Genomic DNA, 12,402 nt, shown 5'->3' on the forward strand with positions numbered 1-12,402 from the left:
AGTCAAATGTAATAAATAACATTTTTTTCTCCCCAATTTCATGTTATTCAATTGGTAGTAGTTACAGTCTTGTCTCATTGCTGCAACTCCTGTATGGACTCAGGAGAGGCGAAGGTCAAGAGCCATGCATCCTCCAAAATACGACCCAACCCACACTGCTTCTTGACACAATGCACATCCAACCCGGAAGCCAGCCACACCAATGTGTCAGAGGAAACACCGTACACCTGGCGACCTGGTCAGCATGCACTGCGCCCGGAACACCACAGGAGTTGCTAGTGAGACAAGGATATCCCTGCCAGCCAAACCCTCCCTAACCCGGACGACGCTGGGCCAATTGTGCGCCGCCCCATGGGCCTCCCTGTCACGGCCAGCTCCGACAGAGCCTGGGCTCGAACCCAGAATCTCTGGTGACACAGCTAGCACTGCGATGCAGTGCCTTAGACCACTGCGCCATCCGGGAGGCCATAACTCAGTTTTTAATAAAGAAATGTACAAATTATACATTTGTGACAGCTACACTACATATACAAAAGTATGTGGCCATCCCTTCAAATGAATGGATTTGGCTATTTCAGCCACACCCGTTGCTGACAGGTGTATAAAATCGAGCACACAGCCATGCAATCTCCATATTCAAACATTGGCAGTAGAATATCATTACTGAAGAGCTCAGTGACTTTCAACGTGACACCGTCATAGGATGCTAACTTTCCAACAAGTCAGTTCGTCAAATTTCTGCCCTGCTAGTGCTGCCCCGGTCAACTGTAAGTGCTTTTATTGTGAAGTGGAAACATCTAGGAGCAACAATGGCTCAGCCGCGAAGTGGTAGGCCACACAAGTGCTGAAGCACATAGCGCGTAAAAATCATCTGTCCTCAGTTGCAACACTCACAGCCGAGTTCCAAACGGCCTCTGGAAGCAAGTGTTTGTCGGGAGCTTCATAAAATGGGCAGCAGCACACAAGCCTAAGATCACCATGCGCAATGCCAAGCGATGGCTCGAGTGGTATAAAGCTCGCCGTCATTGGACTCTGGAGCAGTGGAAACGCTTTCTCAGCAGTGATGAATCCCGCTTCACCATCTGGCAGTCCGACGGACGAACCTAGGTTTAGCGGATACCAGGAGAATGCTACCTGCCCGAATGCATAGTGCCAACTGTAAAGTTTGGTGGAGGAGGAATAGTGGTGTGGGGCTGTTTTTCATGGGCTAGACTCCTTAGTTCCAGTTACATTTTTTATTATCGGGGGGGGGGGGGGGGTAGATCAGCTTTAAAATTGCGGATAGATTGCAGCTTCCGTCAATGTAATTGTCTGCATAATTTCCAATCCCCCATATATTTTTGGGGTAAATAATTATATATATATGTGGGTATATATACACTGCTCAAAAAAATAAAGGGAACACTAAAATAACACATCCTAGATCTGAATGAATGAAATAATCTTATTAAATACTTTTTTCTTTACATAGTTGAATGTGCAAAATCACACAAAAATAATCAATGGAAATCCAATTTATCAACCCATGGAGGTCTGGATTTGGAGTCACACTGAAAATTAAAGTGGAAAACCACACTACAGGCTGATCCAACTTTGATGTAATGTCCTTAAAACAAGTCAAAATGAGGCTCAGTAGTGTGTGTGGCCTCCACGTGCCTGTATGACCTCCCTACAACGCCTGGGCATGCTCCTGATGAGGTGGCGGATGGTCTCCAGAGGGATCTCCTCCCAGACCTGGACTAAAGCATCCGCCAACTCCTGGACAGTCTGTGGTGCAACGTGGCGTTGGTGGATGGAGCGAGACATGATGTCCCAGATGTGCTCAATTGGATTCAGGTCTGGGGAATGGGCGGGCCAGTCCATAGCATCAATGCCTTCCTCTTGCAGGAACTGCTGACACACTCCAGCCACATGAGGTCTAGCATTGTCTTGCATTAGGAGGAACCCAGGGCCAACCGCACCAGCATATGGTCTCACAAGGGGTCTGAGGATCTCATCTCGGTACCTAATGGCAGTCAGGCTACCTCTGGTGAGCACATGGAGGGCTGTGCGGCCCCCCAAAGAAATGCCACCCCATACCATGACTGACCCTCCGCCAAACCGGTCATGCTGGAGGATGTTGCAGGCAGCAGAACGTTCTCCACGGCGTCTCCAGACTCTGTCACGTCTGTCATATGTGCTCAGTGGGAACCTGCTTCCATCTGTGAAGAGCACAGGGCGCCAGTGGCGAATTTGCCAATCTTGGTGTTCTCTGGCAAATGCCAAACGTCCTGCATGGTGTTGGGCTGTAAGCACAACCCCCACCTGTGGACGTCGGGCCCTCATACCACCCTCATGGAGTCTGTTTCTGACCGTTTGAGCAGACACATGCACATTTGTGGCCTGCTGGAGGTCATTTTGCAGGGCTCTGGCAGTGCTCCTCCTGCTCCTCCTTGCACAAAGGCGGAGGTAGCGGTCCTGCTGCTGGGTTGTTACCCTCCTACGGCCTCCTCCACGTCTCCTGATGTACTGGCCTGTCTCCTGGTAGCGCCTCCATGCTCTGGACACTACGCTGACAGACACAGCAAACTTTCTTGCCACAGCTCGCATTGATGTGCCATCCTGGATGAGCTGCGCTACCTGAGCCACTTGTGTGGGTTGTAGACTCCGTCTCATGCTACCACTAGAGTGAAAGCACCGCCAGCATTCAAAAGTGACCAAAACATCAGCCAGGAAGCATAAGAACTGAGAAGTGGTCTGTGGTCCCCACCTGCAGAACCACTCCTTTATTGGGGGTGTCTTGCTAATTGCCTATAATTTCCACCTGTTGTCTATTCCATTTGCACAACAGCATGTGAAATTTATTGTCAATCAGGGTTGCTTCCTAAGTGGACAGTTTGATTTCACAGAAGTGTGATTGACTTGGAGTTACATTGTGTTGCTTAAGTGTTCCCTTTATTTTTGTTGAGCAGTATATATATATATATACCCACATACTGTACATACCCATACATATACATACATAAACATTCATACATATACACATATATACATACATACATACATACACATACCTACTTAGATATGCATACTTATTTTAGAATACACCTTTATTATTCCCCGCAAACCACCCTTCCCCCAATTGGAGTAAACTAATAAACAATAACACTTAGGCTTCTACCTACAGTTTATACATATTATAGACATTTTACAGACACAATCTATTTTACGATAGTTATATTTTGTTTGTTTTTAGTCCTTCCTCTATTTCTGATGTCCATACAGGTTGATTTCTATCTGTAACTGTGCTATTTCACAAAATTTCTGAACCTATATACATTTTACAGACCCCGTGTGTTTTACATTGGCTATCTTGTTATTAGTCCCACCCTTTCATCTCCATTCAACCCCTCCCATCTATCTCTTAAACCTGTTAGGGACAGACGTTCCGCTAGCGGAACGCCTCACCAATATCCAATAGTATAGCGTGGCGCGAAATACAAACACCTAAAAAATGCTATAACTTCAATTTCTCAAACATATGACTATTTTACACCATTTTAAAGATAAGACTCTCGTTAATCTAACTACACAGTCTGATTTCAAAAAGGCTTCACAGCGAAAGCAAAACATTAGATTATGTCAGGAGAGTACCCTCCCAAAAATATGTCACAAAAACCAAAACCACAGCTAAATGCAGCACTAACCTTTGATGATCTTCCTCAGATGACACTCCTAGGACATTATGTTATACAATACATGCATGTTTTGTTCAATCAAATTCATATTTATATAAAAAAACAGATTTTTTACATTAGCATGTGATGCTCAGAACTAGCATACCCACCGAAAACTTCCAGTGAATTTACTAAATTACTCACGATAAACGTTGACAAAAAACATAACAATTATTTTAAGAATTATAGGTACAGAACTCCTTTATGCAATCGCGGTGTCCGATTTTAAAATTGCTTTTCGGTGAAAGCACATTTTGCAATATTCTGAGTACGTAGCCCGGCCATCACGGCTAGCTATTTTGACACCCACCAATTTTGGCACTCACCAAACTCAGATTTACTATAAGAAAAATTGGATTACCTTTGCTGTTCTTCGTCAGAATGCACTCCCAGGACTTCTACTTCAACAACAAATGTTGTTTTGGTTCGAAATAATCCATAGTTATATTGAAATAGCTCCGGTTTGTTCGTTCGTTCAGGTAACTATCCGAAGGGTGACGCGCCGGCGCATTTCGTGACAAAATATTCCATTACCGTACTTCGAAGCATGTCAAACGCTGTTTAAAATAAATTTTTATGCGATTTTTCTCGTAAAATAGCGATAATATTCCAACCGGGAGACGTTGTATCCGTTCAAACAGTGAATGAAAAAAATGGACTCGTCTCGTGCACGCGTGCGCCAGTGTCATTGTTCCCAGAAGGACCACTAACAAAAACCCCTGCTGTTTTTCGCCCAGAGACTGCAGAGCTATCATTCCACTTTCTGCCGCCTTCTGAGAGCCAATGGAAGCCTTAGAAAATGTCACGTTACAGCAGAGATGCTGTATTTTTGATAGAGAGTCTACAGAAGGACAAGAAATGGTCAGACAGGGCACTTCCTGTATAGAATCTTCTCAGGTTTTGGCCTGCCATATGAGTTCTGTTATACTCACAGACACCATTCAAACAGTTTTAGAAACTTTAGAGTGTTTTCTATCCAAATATAGTAATTATATGCATATTCTAGTTTATGGGCAGGAGTAGTAACCAGATTAAATCGGGTACGTTTTTTTCCGGACGTGAAAATACTGCCCCCTATCCCTAACAGGTTTTAACACCATCCATTTTGGATTTATATTTGCCATATATGTTTCAACTGCGCTGTGATGTATCACAAAAGTATCTACAGATTGTAAATTAAATAAACATTTTTGCTAAAACAATTATTATATTATTGATTGATTGACTATGGCTTTTCAAATCACCCAGTATTGCTATCTGCAGCGTTAGTTCTAGGCAAATGTTGCAATTCTTCAGCCATTGCTGGACCTATGACCAAAAACAAGCTACATGTGGACAGTACCAAAATAAATGATCTAATGACTCTGCCTCCTCACAGCAAAATCTGCAAAGCTGGGAAGATTGTATCCCCCAAAATTCTAACATTCTATTGGTTTCAAGAATTTTGCGTAGTAATTTAAATGGAAAAATTCCAAGTTTTGAAACCCTCGTTGTTTTGCGCCTCAATTCATAAACCATGTGCCATGGAATGGCTACATCGAAAATATCTTCCCAACTATTTTGCAATTTATATGGCACAGCTGTCAATATTTTGGTCCTTAAATGATATTGGTATATGTTTTTATTTACCACACTTTTCTGTAAACATTTATGTTCTTTAATGCAGGGCCAACAGACAAGTTCCTTACTTTTTCCCCTTCTACTTACTTACCTCTTCCATTTTTGTGGTAATGCTGCAATTAGTTGGTTGTAATTTTGGGTAGAGCAGACATTTCCATATGTCTGTGTTAGCTGCATGTGTGACATAACTCCACCAGTCCTATTTATGATATCATTCAGTAAAATTATACCTTTTACATTTCATCGAAAAATTATTTAATGGACCAAAAATGTGCTTTTCTTTCAAAAACAAGGACATTTCTAAGTGACCCCAAACTTTTGAATGGTAGTGTATATATATATATATATATATATATATATATATATATATATATATATATATATATATATATATATATAAAATAAATAATTAAATACAGTAATATGAGATCTGTATATGAAACATTTAGCAGATGCGCTTATCCTGAGCGACTAAGTGCATTCATATTAAGACAGCTTGGTGAGACAACCACATATCACAGTCAAATATACAGAAAACAAATATTCCATTCCACCGAAACAATGGATATACAGCGCCTTCAGAAAGTGTTCATACCCCTTGACTTATTCCAAATTTTTTTGTGTTACAGCTTAAATAAAATATGTATCAAATCTTTTTTTAAATCTCACCAATCTACATACAATACCCCATAGTAACAAAGTAAAAACAGCTTTTTAGAAGTGTTTGCAAATGTATTGAATAAAATACAGAAATGTCTCATTTACATAAGTATTCAAATCCCTGAGTCAATAGTTTGTAGAAGCACCTTTGGTAGTGATTACAGCTGAGTCTCTCGGTAAGTCTCTAAGAGTTTTCCACACCTGGATTGTAAAATATTTGCCCATTATTATTTTCAAAATTCTTCAAGCTCTGTCAAATTGGTTGTTGGTCATTGCTAGACAACCATTTTCAAGTCTTGCCATAGATTTTCAAGTAGTGTAAGTCAAAACTGTAACTCAGCCACTCAGGAATATTCACTGTCTTCTTGGTAAGCAACTCCAGTGTAGATTTGAATTCATCTCCCAGTGTATCGTGGAAAGCAGACTGAACAAGGTTTTCCTCTAGGATTTTGCCTGTGCTTAGCTCCATTATGTTTCTTTTTTATCCTGAAAAACTCTCCAGTCCTTAACGATTACAAGCATAGCCATAACATGATGCAGCCACCACTATGCTTGCAAATATGGAGAGTGGTACACGGTAATGTGTTGTATTGGATTTGCCCCAAACATAACACTTTGTATTTTTGACAAAATGTGAATTGCTTTGCTTTATTTTTGCAGTATTACTTTAGTGCCTTGTTGCAAACAGGATGCATGTTTTGGAATATTTGTATTCTGTGCAGGCTTCATTATTTTTACTATGTCATTTAGGTTAGTATTGTGGAGTAACTACAATGTTGTTGATCCATTCTCTGTTTTCTGCTCTCACAGCCATTTAACTCTGTAACTGTTTTAAAGTCACCATTGGCCTCATGGTAAAATCCCTGAGCAATTTCCTTCCTCTCCGGCAACTGAGTTAGGAAGGACACCTGTAACTTTGTAGTGACTGTCCAAAGTGTAATTAATAACTTCACCATGCTCAAAGTGATATTCAATGTCAATTTTTTTAACCCATCTACCAGTAGGTGCCTTTCTTTGCAACGCATCAGGAAATCCTCCCTGGTCTTTGTTGTTGAATCTTTTTTTGAAATGCACTGCTCAACTGAGGGCCCTTACAGATAATTGTTTGTGTGGAGTCCCGAGATAAGGTAGTCATTCAAAAATAATGTTAAACACTATTATTGCACATAGAGTGAGTCCATGCAACTTATTATGTGACTTGTTAAGCCAATTTATACTCCTGAACTTATTTTGGCTTGCCATAACAAAGGGGTTGAATACTTATTGACTCAAGACATTTCAGCTTTTCATTTTTTATTCATTTGTAAAGATTTCTAAAAACATAGTACCACTTTGGCATTATGTGTAAGGTGTGCATACTGGCGGCAGAGAAGTCAGATGCAGGAGAGCAAAAACTGTGTTTCCAACGACACAGTTTAATAATAAAAACCACCGGAAAACAGAACAATCAATAAATGGGTACAAAACCCGATGCCCACCAGACATAACATGCACAAGCACTTACAATAAACAATACTGGACAAGGACATGGGGGGGAACAGAGGGTTAAATACACAACATGTAATTGATGGAATTGAAACCAGGTATGTGGGAAGAGAAGACAAAACAAATGGAAAATGAAAGGTGGATCGGCGATGGCTAGAAGACCTGTGACGTCGACCGCTGAATGTCGCCCGAACAAGGAGAGGGACTGACTTCGGAGGAAGTCATGACATTATGGGGTATTGTGTGTAGGCCAGTGCAAAAAATCTAAATTTAATCCATTTTAAATTCAGGCTGTAACACAACAAAATGTGGAAAAAGTCAAGGCGTGTGAATACTGCAGGCACCGTATAGCGTTTTGCAAAGCATTTTTTTTAAAAATCTATTAATAACAAATCTGAGAGCAGTAATATTTTACACACACACGAAGGTACCATAAGTAATCATTTCTGATGAAAAAACACAAATGTGAAAAATGTGTTGATAGCGTTTTGGAAATAAACTCTTCTTATACTCCCCACAGCAATGAAGTGTGAGATATATTTGCATTTTGGCGTGGCCACAAGTTTGAGACAATGGGAATCTGTGGTCTGTGCATGTGAAATACAAAAACAAACACACACTCCAAAGCACACTCTTTTTTCATGGTGTAAGGCTGCCACGTGTCAGAAAAAAACTTGTCCAGCTAGCTGAGAACAACCAGATGCAGGGTCGATGGAGCTCCCAATCCACCCAACCCATAGACCATTGGAGCCCCTGGAACAAAGGAAACATACTCCCTGGACCTCAGCCAGTATTCTACTACAATTATAACAGATGTCTATAAAGAGTGCCTGTTTACTAATACGACTTTGTCACATTTTGTTATGGTAATAAATGCATAGGCTAACAGTTATAGGCCTAATGTTTACACAAGATTATACTAATGCTGCTTTGATCATTTAATTCTAATAGCCCGACAACTTGTTGTTCAATTTAGAATACAAGGTGCAGGGGAAATACATAGGCCAATGGTAAAATAGAAAATGGCCTTTAAATGTTTTATTATGGCAACCGAAAAGGAAGCACATGGGTAACCTATGTTAACACAAAGAACTAATGTCACTCCCGCCTCAACAGGGTTAGAAAGTCATCAATGAACATCCTGCGCCACCCCTTATAAAAATAAAAAGGGAATAGAAGAACAAACGCCAGTTTGACATCTGTAAAACATTTGTTCTCTCAAAGTTGAGATTTCCTCTGTCAACTCCCACAGTGCCAATTCTCGAAACATATTTTTCCTGGCTAGTAGTGGAAATATAAACAGTCATTTACACATCACAGCAGTGGAAATATAGTCTACTAAGATATACACCATGCGTGTCAGTGGTGTGCGTTTGTTGTTTTGCCTTCTCCTCCTCGGGCAATCCACATTCCAACAGACCTCATCTAAGAAAAAGGGCGGAAAGAAAGGTAGGACACATATTTTATCTCTATGTGGAAAGAATAATATTTTTTTTTATAAATGCTCAATATGTTTGAGTCAATGTTAGTTTATCATTTACTTTGGGTAGATAAGAGGTTGAGCACAATACTGCACAACCATGAACCATCCTCCTTGCTACAGTTTTAGTTGTAAAACTTTGTTGATTCTTCTCCAATTTCTTCAACATAGATGCTGAAAATAATGCTGCCATTGAGGAGCTGAAGAAACAGATTGATAACATAGTGCTGGAGTTGAATCTATTGAAAGAGCAGCAAGCCTTGCAATCAGGTAAGGGATATGTTACTGTTGATATTGAAAATGTACTCTAATCTCAGTGAAGCATGAGTGATCTGGTTGTCCTATTATATTGTGGTGCCCTAAAGTGATCTTAGAGACCACTTCACATGACAGGGAGCACCTGTGCCCTGCAACAGGGAATGTATTGCATTGGTCAAGGGAAGTTGTTTAGTCTGCATTCAATTTGGGGTGTTGCCTTAACATGAATATTTAAAGTACTAACAGAAGAATATGTTATGTTCAAACAGTTGGTCTCGATTATAAAGTATGCCCATAAAGCATGCATGTATTGATATGTACAGTGCCTTCAGAAAGTATTCATACCCTTTGACTTGTTCCACATTTTGTTGTGTTACAGCCTGAATTTGTTTGTTTGTTCTCATCCATCTACACACAAGACCCCATAATGACAAAATTATGGTTTTAGAGATTTTATCACATTTATTGAAAATTAAATACAGACATATCTAATTTACATCAGTATTCATACCCCTGAGTAAAACATGTTAGAATCCCCTTTGGCAGCGATTACAGCTGTGAGTCTTTCTGGGTAAGTCTCTAAGAGCTTTGCACACCTGGATTGTACAATATTTGTGTCACGGATCCCCCCGGTACTGCTGCTCATTCCGTTCACCAGCTCCGGAGGTCTACGTCACCGGCAATCTAAGCGTCACTGAACGGGATTCATTACCACCAACCCCGGACTGTCTTGTGTGTGTATATATATATACACACACACACACAGAGGGCACATATATATATGTGCCCTCTGTTCTCCATTGTCCTTGTCGGTTATTGTTACCATGTCCGTTGGTCTTGTGAGCACCTGTGCTGTTGCACTTGTTTTACGGGTCTCGTCCCGTGTATTATTTAGGTTTACACCTCGCTCTTTTGTTTGGGGCGAGAAAATTAAACCCCCTATTATTTAAATTCAGGCTGTAACACAACAAAATGTAGAAAAAGTCAAGGAGTGTGAATACTTTCTGAAGGCATTGCATGACAGTACAATACATATGAACGGATCTGAGAGCCACAGTCTCTGCTATTATCTTGTATTTTAATCCAACGTGTTGTGGATATTGGGCTGTAAAAAGAATCCAACTATGATATACATTTTCTTACAGTTTGCCTGAAAGGCATCAAGATTATTGGCAAGTGTTTCCTGGCTGACACCGCTAAGAAGATCTACCACACAGCCTACGATGACTGCATTGCTAAAGGGGGCACAATCAGCACCCCTTTGACAGGGGATGAGAACGATCAGCTCGTCGACTACGTCCGCCGGAGCATTGGCCCTGAGGAACACATTTGGCTGGGCATCAATGACATGGTGACCGAGGGGGAATGGCTCGACCAGGCGGGCACCAACCTGCGCTTTAAGAACTGGGAGACTGACATTACCAACCAACCAGACGGTGGACGTACCCACAACTGTGCCATCCTTTCCACCACTGCCAATGGAAAGTGGTTTGATGAGAGCTGTCGTGTTGAGAAGGCGTCTGTTTGCGAGTTCAATATCGTCTGAGAGCCAACCACTTTTGTTCAGTTGTATCAGTCTTAACATCTACACTATATGGAAATATAATGCATGCACAATAATCTTTGTAATATCTGGATTATAACCTGTCTCAGCACTGAAATGTGGAAATGTGGAACCAACATGATTAAAAGAAACCTATATTACACAAAAAAAATCCATTGCTGCAAGGTATGCTGCACTGTTTATACGTTAATATTTTGTGTATTTTATTAGGATCCCCGATGGCGACAGCTAGTCTTACTGGGGTCCGACAAAAAAACGAAAAAGACATTACAGAAAAAATACTTTACAATTTACATACATGTAAAAAATATTAACATGTAGTGTGCGTGTGTGATTGCATCTATCATTTACACATACATGTCAGTACATACACAACAAGTAGGTCACATGGGGGATAGGCGTTGTGAGGTGTTGATTTATTCAGGTTTTTTTAAACCAGGTTTGCTGTTCACTTGTGCTATATGAGATGAAAGGCAGTTCCATGCAATCATGGCTCTTTATAATACTGTACATTTCCTTGAATTTGTTCTTTACATGGGGACTGTGAAAATAACCCTGGTGGCATGTCTGGTGGGGTAAGTGTGTGTGTCAGTGCTGTGTGGAAGTTGACTATGCAAACTAATTGGAATTTCCAACATATGAATGTTACTTATAAAAACAAGAAGCGATGCAGTCCTTACTCAACTCTTAGCCTAGAGAGACTGGCATGCATATTATTGATGTTAGCACTCTGATTACAATGAAGAACAAAACGTGCCGCTCTGTTCTGTGCTAGCTGCAACTTAACTAGGTCCTACTTTGCAGCACTTGACCATCTGACTGGGCAATAATCAAGATAAGATAAAACTAAAGCCTGCAGGACTTGCTTTGTGGAGTCTGGTGTCAAAAAAGCAGAGCATCTCTTTATCACAGACAGACCTCTCCCCATCTTTACAACCATTGAATCAATATGTTTTGACCATGAAAGTTTACAGTCTATGGTAACACTAATTAATTTAGTCTGCTCAACTTGCTCAACAGCCACACCATTCACTACCAGATTCAGCTGAGGTCTAGAACTTAGGGAATGATTTGAACCAAATACAATGCTCTTAGTTTAAGAGATGTTCAGGACCAGTTTATTACTGGCCACCCATTTTAAAACTGTCTGTAACTCTTTGTTTAGGGTTGCAGTTATTTCACCATTTGTTGTTGTTGACGCCTATAGGGTTGAATCATCAGCATACATCGATGCACAGGCTTTGTTTTTAAAATAATACCCTCTCTGTTCTATTAGATAGATAGCTCTGAATCCACGATATGGCAGAGGTTTAAAAGCCATAACACATACGTTTTTTCAACAACAGGCTATGGTCAATCATATCAAAGGCTGCACTGAAATCTAACAGTACAGCTCTCACAATCTTCTTAATATCAATTTCTTTCAATCAATCATCAGTCACTTGTGCCAGTGCAGTAAATGTTGAGTCCCCTTCTCTATACGCATGCTGAAAGTCTATTGTTAATTTGTTTACATAGACATTTGCTAAGAGCTGGCAGCAAGCTGACACAGTAGATTGACTGTTAGAACCAGTAAAGGCCACTTTACCGTTCTTGGGTAGCAGAATGACTTTGGCTTC

General features: G+C 40.6%; 1 protein-coding gene across 1 annotated transcript; it reads left to right on the plus strand.

The window, feature by feature from the left end:
• Positions 1-8,770: 8,770 nt before the first annotated feature.
• On the plus strand, positions 8,771-10,926 carry clec3ba (C-type lectin domain family 3, member Ba). Its single transcript, NM_001141272.2, has 3 exons — positions 8,771-8,930; positions 9,133-9,231; positions 10,365-10,926. The coding sequence occupies exons 1-3, from the start codon at positions 8,834-8,836 to the stop codon at positions 10,763-10,765; spliced, it is 597 nt and encodes a 198-aa protein (NP_001134744.1). The 5' UTR covers positions 8,771-8,833; the 3' UTR covers positions 10,766-10,926.
• The last annotated feature ends 1,476 nt before the right edge of the window (positions 10,927-12,402 follow it).

This window comes from Salmo salar, chromosome 05 (assembly GCF_965601325.2).
Source record: "Salmo salar chromosome 05, fSalSal1, whole genome shotgun sequence".
Lineage (NCBI taxonomy): Eukaryota > Metazoa > Chordata > Actinopteri > Salmoniformes > Salmonidae > Salmo > Salmo salar.